This window comes from Eschrichtius robustus, chromosome 10 (genome assembly GCF_028021215.1).
Source record: "Eschrichtius robustus isolate mEscRob2 chromosome 10, mEscRob2.pri, whole genome shotgun sequence".
NCBI classification, from domain to species: Eukaryota; Metazoa; Chordata; class Mammalia; order Artiodactyla; family Eschrichtiidae; genus Eschrichtius; species Eschrichtius robustus.
The window spans coordinates 40,839,790-40,858,761 of record NC_090833.1 but is presented as its reverse complement, the minus strand read 5'-3'; the positions used below and the strand labels follow the sequence as shown (position 1 = coordinate 40,858,761).

General features: G+C 43.9%; 1 protein-coding gene across 5 annotated transcripts in view; it reads left to right on the top strand.

Moving 5' to 3' along the window:
• The window catches only part of LOC137769946 (transducin-like enhancer protein 4), a 145,301-nt gene extending 130,634 nt beyond the window's left edge, over positions 1-14,667 (top strand). For all 5 annotated transcript variants that reach the window (XM_068552144.1, XM_068552142.1, XM_068552145.1 and 2 more), the window contains 6 exons: positions 7,600-7,849; positions 8,937-9,184; positions 10,979-11,126; positions 11,577-11,727; positions 12,080-12,156; positions 13,910-14,667. In XM_068552144.1, the coding sequence (XP_068408245.1) occupies positions 7,600-7,849; positions 8,937-9,184; positions 10,979-11,126; positions 11,577-11,727; positions 12,080-12,156; positions 13,910-14,017 (982 nt within the window). In that variant the 3' untranslated portion in view covers positions 14,018-14,667. The remainder of the gene's footprint in view (positions 1-7,599; positions 7,850-8,936; positions 9,185-10,978; positions 11,127-11,576; positions 11,728-12,079; positions 12,157-13,909) is intronic.
• The last annotated feature ends 4,305 nt before the right edge of the window (positions 14,668-18,972 follow it).

Genomic DNA, 18,972 nt, shown 5'->3' with positions numbered 1-18,972 from the left:
TCTTTGCCTCCATTCTTTTTCCGAGGTCCTAGATCATCTTCACTATCATTATTCTGAATTCTTTTTCTGGAAGGTTGCCTATCTCCACTTCATTTATTTGTTTTTCTGGGATTTTATCTTGTTCCTTCATCTGGTACATAGCCCTCTGCCTTTTCATCTTGTCTTTCTGTGAATGTGGTTTTTGTTCCACAGGCTGTAGGATTGTAGTTCTTCTTGCTTCTGCTGTCTGCCCTCTGGTGGATGAGGCTATCTAAGAGGCTTGTGCAAGTTTCCTGATGGGAGGGACTGGTGGTGGGTAGAGCTGGGTGTTACTTTGGTGGGCAGAGCTCAGTAGAAGTTTAATCTGCTTGTCTGCTGATGGGTGGGGCTGGGTTCCTTCCCTGTTGGTTGTTTGACCTGAGGCAACCCAACACTGGAGCTTACCCTGCTCTTTGGTGGGTTAATGACAGACTCTGGGAGGGCTCATGCCAAGGAGTACTTCCCAGAACGTCTGCTGCCAGTGTCCTTGTCCTCACGGTGAGCCACAGCCACCCCCTGCCTCTGCAGGAGACCCTCCAACACTAGCAGGTAGGTCTGGTTCAGTCTCCCCTGTGGTCACTGCTCCTTCCCCTGGGTCCCGATGTGCACACTACTTTGTGTGTGCCCTCCAAGAGTGGAGTCTCTGTTTCCCCCAGTCCTGCCGAAGTCCTGCAACCAAATCCCGCTAGCCTTCAAAGTCTGATTCTCTAGGAATTCCTCCTCCCATTGCCGGACCCCCAAGTTCGGAAGCCTGACGTGGTGCTGAGAACCTTCACTCCAGTGGGTGGACTTCTGTGGTATAAGTGTTCTCCAGTCTGTGAGTCACCCACCCAGCAGTTATGGGATTTGATTTTATTGTGATTGCACCCCTCCTACCATCTCACTGTGGCTTGTCCTTTGTCTTCGGATGTGGGGTATCATTTTTGGTGAGTTCCAGTGTCTTCCTGTCGATGATTGTTCAGCAGTTAGTTGTGATTTCAGTGCTCTCACAAGAGGGAGTGAGCGCACGTCCTTCTGATATGCCATCTTGAACCAATCTCCATGGCTGAGAATTTTTGTTCCTGGAGTGACAGAGACACACCAAAAGCAGTTGGCAAATGACATCAAGAACCCCAAAGAGAGCGTGGTGTGTTCAACTGAATATGAATTCTGGAGTGTGACAGATCCAAGTGTGAATTCTGACTCTGCCAGTTGACACTAGGAAGGAAGTGACTTTATTGTGAGCTTCAGTTGGCTCATCTTTAAAGCAGGGCTGGCACCTCCCTGATAAGGAGGGCATGAGGATGAGATGATACGGTATATGTTTAGCACAGTGTTTGATGTGCAGTGGCTCTTGAGTCAACTGCAGCATCATTTCCCCTTGAGCTTTGCCCAGGTCATTACCCGTCTTTCAACTGCTCTTGCAGTAGAACATAGTGGGAGGCAGAGATGGCCCAAAGAGATTAGACTGAGTAAATTAGACTCTGTTCCTGTCATTGGTATGTCTTTACCAAGGCACCAAGGCATATAAATTCACACTCATTTATGCATATAGAGAGAAATACTTTCATTAAAGATTTTTACAGAGTTGTGAAACTTCTACATGTTTTTCAACAGGAAAACTATTTTTTGTGCTAGAACATAAAACATAATAAATCACCTAAAGGCCTCACTCACCACACACACAAAGTAACTGCCTTTCTCTAGAAAGACTTACAACAGTCGCACATCTCTGTCCTAATTATTTTTACAGAATAATTGCTAGATATTATCAAAAATTATAATTAAATGCATGTTCCAAACTAATTAATAAAATAGCATTTATTTGATAATTCACATTGGGTCCACTTGCTTATGCTGGTGAATTAGCAAAGGTTCCACTCAGTAACTAACTAGAATGACAGCAGAGTTTAATTTCAACACAAACCAAAAGTGGACTTTTTTCCTCACTTGCTACTTATATGAGACTTTTATAAATAGCGTAAAAGTATTTGATTAAAACCATTGCGCTAATTATATTATGGGAAATGACATGTGATTTCAGCCATAACAAAAAATCTCAGATTTATGGGTTTTAGGCCGCTCAGAATTCAGAAATTCTTCTCTGTTGTTGTTTTTATTTGTTTTTATAAAGCAAGATTTTTCAAAATAGGAACAATTCCTGACACACAGCAAACCCTCAAGTATTTGTTGGCTGGCTAACCTGCTAGTGGGTTCACATGCTACTAGAACCCAGTCTTCTGTCCTCCTGCCTGAAGTATCAGTACAACAGCCAGACCTTTCATTGTGAATTCAAGGTCTAGTTCTATCTCATGAGACATTGGAAACTTGGGCAAGGTGTCGCAAAGCATGGAAATGATGAGTATGGCATTACAGAAGTGGGCCTCTCATAGAGGGAGGTGGAGGTGGGAAGGCCAAGAATCTTCTCGACTATGCTGGGGTTTCATCGAAAGATGATGATCCAAATAAAACAGCAACTTCGATACACATGTTTTCAACATAGATTTGCAGATGTCGGAATTGTTTGAAGTATAGTTCTGTCAGAAAGTCCAAACTTTCGTTCTTTTCACCATCTCCCTTGGAGATCACTCTTAGCTTTTAGTAGCTTTGCCTGCCGAGAGAGAATTTCTCTGGCTCCCTGCACCTATTCCTTCCAACCCTGTATTTTTAGTTATTTGTTGGACATCTCAGCTAGGCATCTTGAGTGTGTATTATTTGCACTACAAATTCATCATATTCACAAAGTGCTTCCCCAGACTAGATGTTCCTCCCAATTTGCCTGGTTTTCAGAGTACTCCGTTCCTTGTTCCCCGAGTTCAGAAACTCAGCTATTATTGGCTTCTTCCTCACATCTCATTAGCTGAGTCCTACGCAGTTTCATATCCAGTTACTTCTAGTGTGTCATCCTTCTCCTTGCCTAGTTCAGGGCCCCCATTGCCTCTCGTCTAGATTATTCAAATAATTGTCTCTTATTCCTCCTATCCACTGTACTCCTTGCCACCAAATTTATTCTGTGAGTGGCTTTGCCCCAGTAACGTCCACTCTTTCTCCTCCTAAAAACACTCTTCAGTAAATTCTGTTTGTGAAATTCTCAGGCTGACCTTCTAGGCCCTCCCTTTTATACGTTGTGTGTGTGTGTGTGTGCGCGCGCACGTGTGCGCGCAGTGTATTTTATCAGGCCGTGCTCGGGCCAGCTCCTTCAGCCACTTACTGTATTGGGTCATTGTTGAATAAATGAATTCCCCAATTAAAACCAATCCAGGACTTTCCCACATCATTTCACCTCTTCCTTTTAGAGCTGCTCCCTCCACCTGGAATGGTTTTTCCATCTTCCTCCCTCTTTGGTAAAATCCTTCCATTCTCTAAAACCCATCTCCAGTACCGTGTCTCTCATGAAACATAAGCTTTATTTTTGGTTTTGGAACCACCACAGAACTTCATCCCTCCCATTTTGCACCTGGTATTGTAATCACTTCTATACTTTTCTCATCATGCTTCCTAGATTACAAGCCACTTATGGGCAAGGCAAGTGTCTTACCTGATACTGTATCTCAGCATGATGTCTAAATCAGAATATGTGGATAAGGAGTACTGATGCATTTAATTAGGTAGAAAAAGAAAAGTTTTTCAAGCCTGGGCCTCCCTAATTTCTAGGAAGGTTGGCTTTCATTACACATTCCAGTACTCTTTGCTAGCTACACATCAAAGAGTTTGTTGAAATCTGATGATAAGTATGTACTAGAGCTTTCTTTCTTCCAGTTTTGAGTGTCTTATATATATTAATAGTAAACAAGGGGCTACATTATATCCTTAATGCAATTAGGCTCTTGAAATTCTTAATAAGTGAGTTCCAGGAACAGAGTAGGTGCTCACAGAGTGGTTGTGGTTGAGTTGAATAATGTCATATTGAAAACCTCAAAAGAAATGGTGTGCCTGATTTCTTAACTATTTAAATTCTCAAGGCTCTTTAAAAACCATTTTAGTTATTCTAGAGGGGAGAGAAGGGATGTCTTTTCAAGGAGATTATCATTAAGAATGTATAACACCATCTCTAAACTTGGAATAATCTTCCTTTTTCTTTCTTTAAGATTTAGTCGTCATGACCTCTTAATTGCTAAATCAATTAGCCTTTGTCTCCATCGTCATCCCTCAGAATCTCAGCCTTTCTCTACAAGCATTACTGCCTTCCCCTCCTTGCCTGAACTGATGCCTGGCTCTCTCCCAAGGGAACCCCTTCACCTGCAGCCCTCCAAGGGGTGCCCTTTCATTTACTTCACATCAGCAGTCGGAGCCAGTGGCAGGGCTGATAATGGCTATGGTTGATTCCCTCCCCTACCTCCTGTTCCTTTCCAGTCTCTTCCAGAACTGAACTCATTCTACCTTCTTGTGAAAACCCAACCCCTTTCAGGCCTGTGCCATGGGTCTCTACTCCCTCCTCAGCCTTGTTGGGAGATTTCCCAATTAATTAAAAACTTGACACTTGGTCCACTCAGAGCCTGCCATCATCCTGGGTGTCACTGTTGTTCACAAGGTCAGCCCCCCAGTAACATCATCTCAGGGCTTGGGCCACATCACGTCTAGTGAACCTCTGCCCTTCTTGACTTCAGTTACCTACTTATAGACCCCAAAGAAGACCTTGTCGTCAGCCCTCACTGTCACCTCCAGGATCCATGCATGCCATCCAGTACAGCCTTCTCTGCCTCTACCCAGAGAAATCTTGAATTGCAGATCCGTTCCCAGCTTTCTAACTGTCTCTCAAGCCCTGGCTACTAGCTTCCCCCTAGATTGCTGCACTGGCCCCCTGACTAGTTTTCCCTCTTCCATTCTGCCACCTACAATCCATGCTTCCCCCAACAACCAGAGCAATCCTTTGAAAGGATGAACTGAATCATGGCGCTCACTGCCCCACACACAAGTCTCCAGTGACTTCCCACTCCACTCGGAATAACAGCCCAAACTCCGCCTCACAGCCTATGAGGCCCTTTTTCACATGGCCAGGCTGCACCCCTCTGCAGCCTGTCACTCTCCCCTGAGTGCCCCTGGCTTTCTCCCTTGCTGCTGCTTCTAAGACTTGCATTGACTGCCCCCTCCCTTCTCTATGCGTGCAAGACTAGGTCCTCCCTCAGCTCTCAGCTTGCACACTGCCTCGGACCTTGCTGCGTGCCTTCCGTCTCTTTTATCTGAAACTGTGTGTGTGTGTGAGAGAGAGAGAGAGAGAGCACATTTACTGCCGTCTGAGGTTACTGATTTATCAGCTTATATATTAGCTCTCTTCCCTTCTAGGATGTAGACTCTGGAGGATAGGGACTTTGAATATCTTATTCACCTCTGATTCCCTAGCATCTGATAGTACCTGACTCATATTGGGTATTTAATAAATATTTTCTGACTAAGTGAATAGTGCAAGCGTCCTACCTCCCTCTGGCCTTCAGTGTACCATACTCCTCCTCATACCATCTTCCTTTCTTGGCCAAGGAAATTAATACCTGTTCTTTATATTGCAGCCCCATTGCCATGAATTTCCCTGTTCTTCTCACTTTGTCAGATTCCCAGAGTACGTGGCCTGTCCATTGTTCATAGCATTGACCATCTGACATTTTAATCTTTATATATGTTAGTATCTCACTAATGAATCAGCCCCTCAGCCCACCTGCCACCTACCCCCAGCCCCCAGAAGGTAACTTTTGGAGAATAGGGGGTAGGTGGGGTTTTTTCTCTCTTGTATCCCCATACCTTTCTGTTGCATCCCCAAGTGCTTCTCGCACTGGGATAACCCAAGAAATATGTGACTGACCATCTACTCCCCCTTCCATGTTAATTGTCTCTCCTGATTATCTACCTCTCTGGCTGCTCTTGCTGGAGGTCCCCTACATGTTGTAAGCATTTTCTTAAATTTTGCATCTAGTCTACTCATTACATAATCTGCCCCAGGATTATTCTTTTTTGCTCCTTTAGCTTCAACTATCACTTCTTTGTGGATGAGCACACATTGATCTTTCTGATCTGAACTCCCTTGTGAGTCCGAGTGCTCAACTTCTGGTTGAGATGTTTGGGCTCTCACCTGCCCTCAGGTTGAAGAAAACCATACCATTTACCTCCCCGCGTGTGTACCCTTCGGTTATGCTTCCCTGTCACCTTCACTAGTGTATTGTGGCCTACCTAGCCACCTGGGTTCCAAGCCTGAGAACCCTGCTCGGCATCTCTCTCTCCCAGGCCACGCAGCCAACATGTCTCCAAGTCCGTTGCTTCGACCACAGGAATATATCTCTTGTCTTCCTAGCTTCCCACCACCTCCGCCTCAGCAGTCCGACATACTCCTTCTCTTCTACAGCCCAGTTCTAACCCACTTCTCTGCGTAATCTACACAGAGAGAGAAAGCCCTCTGCCCTCTGGTCCCCAAATCTGCCACAGTCACATCCTTTCTGGGGACATTTGGGACTTTGTTGATGATGTCCCCTCAATAGTGGGCTGAATTTTGATGCGTGTGGCTAGCCTGTAGATTTTTGCGTTAAGGAACTATAAACTGTTTTGATTCTAAAACTTCCCTGATAGGTCCAAGCTCCTGTGCTTTGTCTACCCACAAATGTTTTCCCTTGGTATGTCTTTCATAAACTTCTTCCCGTAAACGGAGCACATTCTGAAGCTCCGTGCCAAAGACAATGCCATCATCTCCAAAGTGGGCTACTGCCCGTGATGGTTCCCCAAGACAGGCCCTGCTCCCTCCTGCCTACCACCGACATCTCCTGCCTCCTGAAACCCAGCATGCATCCCAGCGGCCTCACTTGCTGACTGTTCCCTGACTTCAGTGCCTTAAGAATACAGGTGTCTGTTGAGGGAGATGCTTTAACTTAAGTTGCATTTTAGAGCCAAGTGCTTTCACAACTGGAGGGTTTTCCCTGGAAATGACCTGGAGATGGAGGTACTGATAGGAACTCACAGGTGGGCCTCTGGGGCAGTCACACAGGATGCTTTTTTTAGGTTCTAATTCCACTGGGAATGGGATTACTAGGATTTGTTATTGTCAAGTCTGATGGGACTTAATCCAAAAATTTTTTTTCATTTTTTGGTGGGTCATATGCCATTTCAGTATCTAGGCCTAGATCCTCTTATCCTCTTAAAACTTCATAATTTTAGCTTACTGATTTTCATTAGTAAGTCACTTGATTGGAGTGAAGTGATCTGTAGGTTAAAAATCTTATCACAGCCTTCTGAATCACCCGAAGTAGAAGGCAATGCAAGTTTGTAGAGTGCCCTGGAGGAGTAGTTACTATGCTGGGCATTGGTGATCTTATTTAATTCTCTAAGAAGCGTAGGTAGCATTCACTCCATTTTAAAGATCAGAACCAAGTAAGGTTCAGAGAGGTTATGTAACTACTGATGTCACACAGCAGCTAGCGAAGAGTTGACACGATATTTGATCATAGATTTAGCTCTGTGGCTCTGAAAGTTATGTTCTTTCCACCATATGCAGTAAATCTGACCTGTTTGCAAATCATACGTAGCACTGAAAATGTTTTATTTCTCGTCTCATTACAGTGATCAGTTAAGTAACATTTTTTTGCATTCTCCCTTTCCTGTCTTTTCTCCTCGCCACTGCCTTAGAGCATACTCCTTCCACGTTACTGCAGACGGTCAGATGCAGCCTGTCCCCTTCCCCCCGGACGCCCTCATTGGCCCCGGCATCCCCCGACACGCTCGCCAGATCAACACCCTGAACCACGGGGAGGTGGTGTGCGCGGTGACCATCAGCAACCCCACGCGACACGTGTACACGGGTGGGAAGGGCTGCGTCAAGGTCTGGGACATCAGCCACCCCGGCAACAAGAGCCCTGTCTCTCAGCTCGACTGTCTGGTGAGTGAACGTGGATGAACATGGTTTAAGCCTTCATGCAGAAAATAGGACCTGGATGTACCAGCAACACACAGAATTGATCCCAAGTGGGTAGTTGTCTTCAGTGGTTTGTGCTGTTTGACTTGGAGCGCTGACGAGAAGGTGTGTCTTCTTTCAGTTACTTAAGGTGGATTTATCCGGTTCTTCACGTGTGGCACTTGCTCCAGTGCAGTTTTCATTCACCCTGCCCAGTGCATGGGAGCAGGCAGACCACTTGTTTTCCTATCTGATAAAGGAGTTTAAGAAAACTACAAGCCCACGGTGGTTTCTGTGAGAGTGCACCCAAGTATCAGAATCTGTCACATTATGAGACAAGAGTAACTTAATACTTCACGTGGCAAACACTAGCTACCCCATTAGCTGTCTCATGGGTATTCGTCCTCGGGTTATTTAGGAAATTTCAGTTTGATTTTCATCCTTGGACCAGCAGTAGAATGTTTCACGGCAGCACGATGCTAGGTCAGTTTAAGGTAACTGCACAAGATTCCCATAACCTCACGAGCTGGGAGGAGGTGGTGTCTTCTGTCACGTAGCACGCCTTGGTCAAGCCTTGCCTCCAGTTGGTGCTGCTTAATCAAGCCCGTGCTGCCCCTTGGCCAGGTAATGCAGGGCCAGGCGAACGGAAGGGACCACAAGGTGTCTAACTCCCTGACACTTGTTTGGCAGCAGAAACAGGGCCTTTCAGCAGCCAGGCCGAGTGTACCCGGTTCCCGGTGTGGCCCCTCCAGGGTTGTGAGGGCTGCTGCGTCTGCATGTGCAAATGACTCAGGCGGCTGGTTGATTTGCTGGTGCCGAGAGTGGGTCTAGATCTTTGCGTTTTCATGCTAATTAAGATTAAATATCTCAGTACTGAATTTTGTAGATCAAGTTTAAGTACTTCCTTAATTTCATGTAATTTACTAGCATTAATCTACTTTATCATTGTCACAAGTGAAAATAGCTCATTGAAACCAGGAGGGAACACAATACTTTTATGGATTTCTGCTCTCATGTTAATGCTGTTTTCCTTTCCTCATGAGTAACCTCTTGATGGGTTTTGTCTCTACAGAACAGGGATAACTACATCCGTTCCTGCCGATTACTCCCTGATGGTCGCACCCTAATTGTGGGAGGGGAAGCCAGTACCCTGTCCATTTGGGACCTGGCGGCTCCCACCCCGCGCATCAAGGCAGAGCTGACGTCCTCAGCCCCCGCCTGCTACGCCTTGGCCATCAGCCCCGACTCCAAGGTCTGCTTCTCATGCTGCAGCGACGGCAACATCGCCGTGTGGGACCTGCACAACCAGACGCTGGTGAGGTGGGTCAGCAGGGTCCCTGACCAGGGCACTGGATTTACCTGTGCTGTGCCAGAGAGTTGTGTGTGTGTCTTTTTAAAAAAATGAAACACAGCTGTCTTACTAAACATTGTTAAGAATAGCGCCATTTTAAGATGCTGTAAAATCTTGTCTTCTGCACCATTTGAACTTTTATCGGATGAGGGGTTGTTTTCTTTCTTTCTTTTTTTTTTTTTTTTTTTAATTATACGAAGCATCACCAATTCAGGTTTTAAAATAGGAGGTCAATTTTATTTATTTTTCTTTTTCATTTATTTATGTACTTATTTATCTTTGGCTGTGTTGGGGCTTCGTTGCTGTGCATGGGCTTTCTCTAGTTGCAGCGCGCGGGCTTCTCATTGCGGTGACTTCTCTTGTTGCCGAGCACGGGCTCTAGGCACGCGGGCTTCAGTAGCTGTGGCACACGGGCTCAGTAGTTGGTGGCTCGCGAGCTCTAGAGCGCAGGCTCAGTAGTTGTGGCACACGGGCTTAGTTGCACCGCGGCGTGTGAGATCTTCCCGGACCCGTGTCCCCTGCATTGGCAGGCGGATTCTTAACCACCGCACTACGAGGGAAGTCCCAAGAGGTCAGTTTTACATAATTAATGCACATAAGGTGCCCATGACCTCATGAGCTCGTTAGACATACGTCGTTTGCCACCTGTGCTAACAAACCATCGTCGTCAGTAGGTACTCACTGAGAAGGTTCACAGTGCGTGGTGCAGTCCTTGGTGCTGTGTGTATCTGACACATTCTTTCCTCTGACAAATGATCATTGAGCTCTTACCCTGGGCCCAGGCATTGTGTTGGGTGCGCCTCACCCTGAAATGATCTACATAATCTGTTGTCCACCTTACAGGATGGATAGACATAACCATGTCTGTTTAGAAATGAGGTTGTGTAGGGTCGGCACTGATAGGAAAAGCCCTGAAACACGTGTGTCTCCAGATGTCAGCACCTGAGAGAGCAGGAAGCCAGAGGTGTGATCCACTAATGGGTGTGCAGAGGGTGTGATGGAGCCCAGCTGCAGGTCCAGGGGAGGGTGGAAGGAGAAGAGGCCCCTGCTGTCCGTCTGTAACGTATTTTGCAGGACGGAGCTCTATAAATGATTCCAAAAACAAAATAGTTATCACTTTTTCCCCTTTTGGGTAAGGCTCTTCTGAGGAACTGCTTCTAAGCCCCAGCCCCCCGTGTCTTTCGTACATTCTGCCTGCTCCTGGGGCAGCTGAGTCACACGGAGGCTCTTTGCACACTCCTTACTTGAGAGCGTGGCCTTTCACCTGGCACAGCCGCCTACAGCTGCGCTGCTGCTCGCTGGCAGAATTCGTTCTGCTGCTCTCTGTGCCCGTCCCCAGGGCTTTTAGAAGGGAAACGACTCCTTACATCCTCTGAAATTCTCTCCTCCTTTCATATCACACTGACAGAATAGGTCTCGGATTGTGTCTTTGATTAGTTCATTTTCATGTGGCTGTGTTTTCTTTTGATTCAGATGGAGATTTTTTTTCCATCAGTTGTTTCAGTTGTGTTTTAGCATAAGAGTAATTTGAGGAGGACTTCCTAAGTGTTTGAAAATAAACTTGCAGGAGATTCAGCATCTCAATTAAACTTTAATCTCTCTACGTATATGCTTTGTTATTACTTTGAATAATAGAAAATATAATAAACCAAAAGGAAATCTGCCAATAGGGCCTGTAATGAAATTGATGGCTGAGGAATTCTAAACTGAGTTCACCTAAAAATTACCTGTTGAAGGACTTTTCTCCATGTTGACATCTTCAGGCAGTTCCAGGGCCACACAGACGGGGCCAGCTGTATTGACATTTCTAACGATGGCACCAAGCTCTGGACGGGCGGCTTGGACAACACGGTCCGGTCCTGGGACCTGCGCGAAGGGCGGCAGCTGCAGCAGCACGACTTCACCTCCCAGGTGCGCACTCGTGCACGTGACATTTTAGAGACCTGGTTTTGTGAAATATATGAGAGACTTCAGTGGCAATTCATTGACCATGTGACAGAGTCACTTTTGACTCAGAATTAGATAACTAAAAATTTTGTTGTTTTCTGTCAAAATACAACAGTATATATTTTATTGAAGGACAGAAAAAATTTCATTTATTACAGGCTTTAGCAGGTTTTTATTTCAATGACCATTACTCTATAGGTCTTTGAATTTCACACAATTGATTAGTAAGTTAGATTGTGGAGATCTGACTCATTACTTGGGATCACACCTTTGACTTTGATTTCTTCCTGTACAATTCACATTATCTTGATTTCCTTCATTATTTAAGTAGTATCCCCAGAGGAAGCAGTGCCTCCCCTTTAAAGGAAGTGTGTCCTCTGTAGCCATCATCACCATCACCTGTTTTAATTCTAGATCTTTTCTCTGGGCTACTGCCCAACTGGAGAGTGGCTGGCGGTGGGGATGGAGAACAGCAACGTGGAGGTGCTGCACGTCACCAAGCCCGACAAGTACCAGCTCCATCTCCACGAGAGCTGCGTCCTGTCACTCAAGTTTGCCCACTGTGGTAAGCAGGCCCCTGGCGTCCACTGCCTGTCATTCCTCCTTCCTCCTGATTCATTTCAAGTCCGGTCTTTAGTTCATTGGCGTGTCCCTCTTCAGAATTATATTACTTCCTCACACGTGCCTACTTCCCTAATACCATGTAATTTTCTGCAGTTTATCCACTTTATCCTTGCCCTAAGTGTAAATGACTCATTAAATCTAGGAGAGTGGGCTTAATTTTTCCAGTGAAAAGAAACTCTTATTTGTTGCAGATTAGGTGAGTTTTCTGTGTATCATTTGATGCTCTGTAACACAAGTCTCGGGACTCTGACAAAGGAATAAACACTACCTTTTTTGAAACCCTGTTCCTATAGGCAAATGGTTTGTAAGCACGGGAAAGGACAACCTTCTGAATGCCTGGAGAACACCTTACGGGGCCAGTATATTCCAGGTAACACTTCACTTGTGTAGCCTTCACTCACTGTGCGCTCACTGCTTGGTTCTCTGTGCGTTCTCGCAGGTTAATAACGCATGGACGTGTCCTAGGAGGTAGGAGCTAGTGTCACTCCCATCGCACAGAGAAGAAAACTGTGCCTGAGGGGGAGACTAGGGTCCCAGCTGCAAGCTGTGCCGCCAGGAGTTGTGTCCCGTTCTCTCTGAGCTCAGAGCCAAGGTGCCATGCCCGTGGCCCTAACTAGCTCTTCACACCCCATCCCTTTTTACATGTTAGAGTAGCAGTTTCATGTCTTCTGTGTAATTTATTTGTTTATTTAATTTTAATTATGGCTTTTAAAATTTTTGTTTAAAATTTGAGCATTTTGCTTGAATATTCATTCGTGTTGTTATTCCTGATTTCCCGCCCCCAAAAGAGTGCTGTGGAAAAGTGTAATAAATCTTGATTAATTTTATGAAGTTTTATTCTTATTAACTCAGTGGTACTTTGTGTAGTTTGTGGAATTATTTGCAGGAGAACCAGATTGTAGGCATGATACACACTCACATACAAATCTCTCTCTTCTCTCCTGCTAGTAGGTGAGAATTTCATAGGCCAGTTAAAGAAGATTTCCTTTTTAATCTTCTGTATTTAGGATGTTATTTTCTAGGTGGTGGTCTTTTTTTAGGAATAACATAACAGCGTTGCAGTTTTCTTGACCATGTGGTACTAAGTCGTAGAGGAGATTAATTCATTTGAATCTAAAGCTGCATATATTGAGTGAAAGTACTGTGCAAGATAATAGGACAAAAATAGCAGATTCTTACTGTCCTGAAGTTTATAATGTAATACAGTGGTTTTTGTATTGTCGATCACAACCTTTCAGATGGTCCCAACCAGCACTTCTTTAAAAAATGAAATTAAAAAATGTTAAGAGTATATTTTTTGTAGTGAGTATAAGTATTATATCTCGTTTCTCTGGGTTATGAAGTAAAATTATGTCTCGGGTCTCTGGGTTGTGAAGTAAAATGTATTTATTACAGGTTGCGTTCCAAAAGTTTGAGAAACACTGGTAGCGGGTTAGCATCTGCGTGTCAAACGTTTATTTTTTAACTGTTCAAAGTCCCAGTTAAAATCCTGTGGGGTTTGTTTGTTTAGCACAGTTTAGTTAAAAGTTAACCGTGACTGCTTTGCAGTGGGTGTAGTTGAACATGGTATTTGGAGCTCTAACAAGAGTGGTAAATAACATTTTTCTTCCTAACTATTGAACTCCTCCCCACTTGCACATTTACATTCTATTTTTACATAGGGAACAACGAGGTTTTATGTTAGAAATATGTTTACATTCCCTATCTCAAGAACTATAGTATTTTCAATACGGTTCCCCATTATTACCTCACCTGGACTCTGAGGCCACCTTCTGTCGTGGCAGACAGGTAAGCTGTCTCTACCTAATTACCTCTTCTAAGGAAAGTGAGGGCCACGACAGGTTAAGTGACGTGTCTAGCATTCTGCAGCTCCGTCTGCATCCAGGCCATCCGAGTGAAGGCGAGGGTTTTCACACTGAGAACCCTCTGCTCTTAGCTGGAGACTAGGCTTTGAAGTAGAGCCTTCCTTCATCAGCGGCCGGGACTGCCTTTCCTCACTTGGGCTCCTGTTTTGGTCAAGGGAACATGTTGTGCTTCTTTTTGCTCCAGATCCTCCAGTCCTGCTTCTCGGTACTCGTGGGTTTCCTTTCAGTCTTTAATGTGTTTGTGTGTCTCTTTCCCAGTCCAAAGAATCCTCATCGGTGCTCAGCTGTGACATTTCTGTGGATGACAAATACATTGTCACTGGCTCTGGGGATAAGAAGGCCACGGTTTATGAAGTTATTTATTAAGGACAAATCTTCATGCAAACTGGACTCCTCCTTGTAGCACTTTGTTCTGTCATCCTTCTGTTCCCCCGCATCCGAAACCAAGGATTTCCAGTACTCATTGCAGTCGTGGAGCTCAGTCCCCGCCTTCCCCCACTTCCTCCCTGCTGTTGAATTGTGAATACTCGTTAAGAACCTGTGATACCAAATCTTCAGCTATCTACTCGGAAGAACACGGATAACCCTACTTAACAGTGAAAGGAATCTTTAATTATGTATTATATCTGTAATATATTTATTTTGTTTAAAGAAGGCTTTCTAACAATGACTGACTAAATAAAGCTGTCTGCTCCTGCATTGATAATGAAGATGCGTTGTATTTGATACCCCTCCCCCCCTTTTTTTGGCAAAGGAGGGGAAAGGAAGGTTTAAAATAACTGATTAAAAATGTCACTAAATGTAGACTAATGACTGTATAGAGATGTGAAATGTATAATTACATATGGAAGCAATATGTTGCTGTGTTGTTAGATGTTTTTGTTTTTTACTTATTTTAAAGATGTTTGGAAATTTGAACAATTAGAAGGTGACAGACCATGTCATATTCATTTGAGTCTATTTGGACAACTTTAACCAATATATCTATAGCTTTAGATTATATTCGATAAAGGTAATTGGACTTTTTCTTTTTTTCTTTTTTTGACTTGTTGACAAGTGTCTTTGTAATATGTTTTTAATTCCTTTTTTTTTTTTATTGTATTATAGACATATGAACAAATTAAATTTGGCCTCAAAGGGAGAACTTAATCCCTTCTGGGTATTTTTGCCACATTTCTTTGCAGAGGGAGAGGTATACCTTTGGGCAGTTTTGTCATTACGAGAAACGATGGGTTATTTTTTGGCATGTTCTTTGGGAACCGCACAGATTCAGGGGAGGATTCCTCCCACTGTGCCAGTCAAGTCTTTTACAAGACAAGGAGCAGAGGAGGATTTGCAAGGACCTCCCTCTGAAAATCAGAAAGAATGGACTCTCACCTGGGATGAGGACTTGCTTTCTTTACCTCCGGTTCTTTCCATGTCTTAGCTGGATGTCCCTGAAATGGACACAGGCTGTGCCATTGTGCCAGAAACATTGTTGTTATCTTTTATGTTGTTGTTGTTGCTGTTAAACTATGATATGTGACTCCTTTTTTTTATTATTATTTTTTGTTTGAATGCTTTAAAAATCTTTTAAGTCTGTGGATCTGCTGATGTACAGTGCCTTTGCTGCTATGGATCAAAATCAAGAGAACTGTGTAGATAAACTTTATTGTATAAGTAGAAAATTACTTAATTTCATACTAGAAATGGATGGATGCTGCAAGTTGAAATGGATTGTCCATTGACGTTCCTAATGTGGTAGCAGGAAAAAAAAAAATGGTGTCTTAAGTGCTTAGTGTTTGATGTCTTTAACAGTTTCGTAAAACTCTACAGTGTAGAAAGATTTTGATACTAAACTGTGCATTGTACATAGTTCTAATGCATTGTATTGACCACCAGTACTTCTATAATGGTAGATTGTTTGTGCATTCAGACTTTTAAGCATTAAACATAAATAACTTCTAGTATGCTTATTTCTAATTCTTCATTTTGCTGGTTTTAGTTTATTTTTCATCTTTGACTATGCCACTCGTATATATTAAAAATTACTAGTTTTATTCAAGGGAGATTGCTGTAAAAAGTCATGTGGGCTTTCTTATTGTTGCTGTTTTAGTTCTGTGTTCTTACTTGAGAAGAGCTAGAAGGGAGGGTGGATAAAGGTTATCGATGACGGCAAATATTTATTGCGTGCCTCTTTAGTTTGTCAAAAAGTTGTCGTGTTACTGAAAGCCTTGATGCTTTAGAGCTGTGCTGTTCAATATAGTTACCACTAGCCATTTGTGGCTGTTTAATTTTAACTTGATTAAAATTTCAGTTTATCAGTCATACTAACTACATCTCAAATGTTCAGTTTGCCACATACAACTAATGGCTAGCATGTTGGACTACATAAATTTATAGAACATTTCCAAGATCACAGAAGGTTCTGTGGGACCAACGCTGCTTTAGAGTTAGCCGACCCATACCATTTCCAGCCTTTGGGGTTTGGGAAACATTTCCAACGTGATACACTGAAGTCTTTGAACGCCTGAGGTCCCTCGGGCTGCTACTGCTTGGCTTTGTGAAGCTTCAGCATAAGAAGGCACTTAAAGAATTCTAAAGTTTTGGGACTCAAAAACCTGACATCTTATGCATCCACTGGGTAGAAAGAAGGCTGGGCGTTGGGAGCCCCACGGTGGTCTGGAGTGTCTCAGTGATCAGCTGTGAGAGGTATTGAGTCTTTAAGTGCTAAGAGTTCAGCAGTGTTCATCATGGAAGCAGCACTTCAAACGTGAGTGCTATGAGTGCTGCTACATCAGATGATAACGTTCTTAAAGTATTAGCTTAATTAATTTCTGTTTATCCTTATTAACATTTCTTATAAAGTAATAGAGAATTGGAGTAAAAAAATCATTTTGACACAAAGACTATGACACTTGGCGTACTGTGTTGACACTTGCAGAAGAAGGGAAGTGCCTGCCTCAAGGAGTTAGAATTTTTGTTTGGTGCCTGGTGGGTCAAGTCTGTGATGCCCTTCAGTTTTCTCTTTAGAGAGATCCAAAACACTGGCCGTTGCACTGGATTAAAAATCGAGGCGAGTGCATGAATAAACCTAGCTTTTTAAAATAAATGGGCATCTATTTCCTCTTCACTGCTGAGGTTTTATCTGATTAGATTTTTATGTCTCTGATATCAGTCTCAGGCCTGGATTGATGTGCACAGCAGTCTAGATGTTGTCGCTGTTTTAATTATAACTTGGTCTGCCATAGCTTTTACTCCAAGTATGGTCTTGCAGAGTCTGAAGAACGACAAAGACAGAATCACCCTGAACCAGGGAAAACTTAGTTCCAATGAAAGAAGAGAATGGTGTGTAGGACCGGAAGGTTGACTTACGTAGAACTACCAAGAAGTAAAAAGAATCCCTGATGGAAGACCTTCCAAGACTGGCAGGTCGAATGTACAGTGATAGATGCTAACCTCTTCAAGTTTTTGCAGATACACACCTCACTCGTGGGTCACTACTTACTGGCTTCTTGGCCAGTGAGCTGCAGAAGACCAGTCTTACCCTGGAATGGTGCGTGTGGAAGCTTGAACCGCAGCCCTGTAACATCTGCAAGTGGTTGGAGTTCCGCAGCCATGGGATATCCAGAAACTCAGTTTCAGGCCCTCTCGTAGCCACGAAATCCTGGGACCCTACAGCCAAGAGCAGGAGAAATTGATGTCCCAATTTCTGGACGGAGGTGCAGTCCCCGAGCAAGACTGTGAGCAGCTAGACCATCAGTGATGCTCTCAGCCGTCCATACGGCCAGTTTCTGTATCCTCAGTTGGACATTCTTGCACTGGCATCGTATAACTCAAGGGATTTGTCAACTGATGTTTTTGGCGGTTGTAAGGAGATTTGTACTGGAATTCCTTGCCCAGCATTAAGTAGGCAGTTACAAAATTATAGCGATGTGGGTACCAAAAGAAATTCTTTTGACACTCTTGGATGTACATTTCTGTAGCTACCAGCTCCTGGGCAACCTGGCATCAGCAACGAGCTCTGGGTCCTGGCACCCCTCAGTTTCCCACTGGGGCATCAGCAGCAGAAGCAGTGGCTCACCACCATCCCTGTTATTTGTTTTTTTCTTTTGTTTTTTGGGGTTTTTTGCTTTTAACTAATTGCATTTATTTGCCTTTCAGTTCAAGCTTCCATTCAGAACTGACAATGGAAATACTTTATTTTTGACAACCCAAGCACATCAGAAAACCTCTCGTGTTGGAACATTTTAACACCAATGCTGTTCTAGTGGTAGGAACTAACTTTCGTTACAAGCTGCTGTTAACATTTTATTTTAGTTCTTTTAGTTTCAGTTCGGGTTTTTGGCAGCAAGTGACAGAATTTTTTGGTCCCAGATAGGAAGTAGCAGCAGAGCTGGGCTCCTTCCCCAGGGAAGGAAGTTCTCAGCTGGGATCTTAGGTATTTGGCCTACAGGGAAGGAGAATTCCCACAGGGCTGCCTTTAGTCCAGAGGAAAACCATGAGCACAGTGCTTTCACAAAAGTTGTTCTGTCTGATCTCACAGCAGGCCTAGGCAGGCTGGATGCTAGAATACTGAATTTACACTAAAGGGCACAAAGCATCAGAGGAGAACAGTGATTTTCCCAAACTCTCTAATCTCCCAGGGAAGACAAGTCAGCCTAAACCCCAAGGCTCTGGACTTGCAGTTGGAATTCTGTGCCCAGCGTGGCAGATTAGAAGAAAATTGGGAAGGGAGTGTTCCAGATGCTTATACCTTACTGCCTTTCACCCCTTAGTTTCACATGAATTAACTGGCTTTGGAGACTTTGGCATCACAGCATCTCTTGAAAACTCCTTGAATCAGTCACAGATTGTCTTTTGAGTTCTTGCAATGTGTGTACTCACTGTGTACATGAGGCAAAGATCCACGATGGGCTCGTAGAATTCCCCACGCCTGACCCTGGCATCTCACTGCCTCAGGCAGGGAGCCTCCCCCGTTAACCTGACACTGTAGTTTGATGAAAATATTTGGAACTAACAAGTTTTCTGTTATTTTGGCAGAAGACTTAAACTCACATAAAAGTCATGCTTTATTAGACTCGGGTGCAGCAAATAAACGTACCCACACTAAAAGTTACTTGTGAGGTGTTTGGGTTTTGAGAATTTAGGCAGTAAATTTTTGGACTCTTTAGGTGGAGTCCAAACTGATGCCCAAATGGTTTCTAGTGGCCCAGCATTTTTCCCCAGACTTAGGTAGTAGTTGGCCATTTCTCAATCTTTACTAGATGCCTCCACAGCCACTTCTAAAAGAAGCTACCATAGGTGGTACCCTGGCCATGTCTTGTGTCATGTGGCAGAAA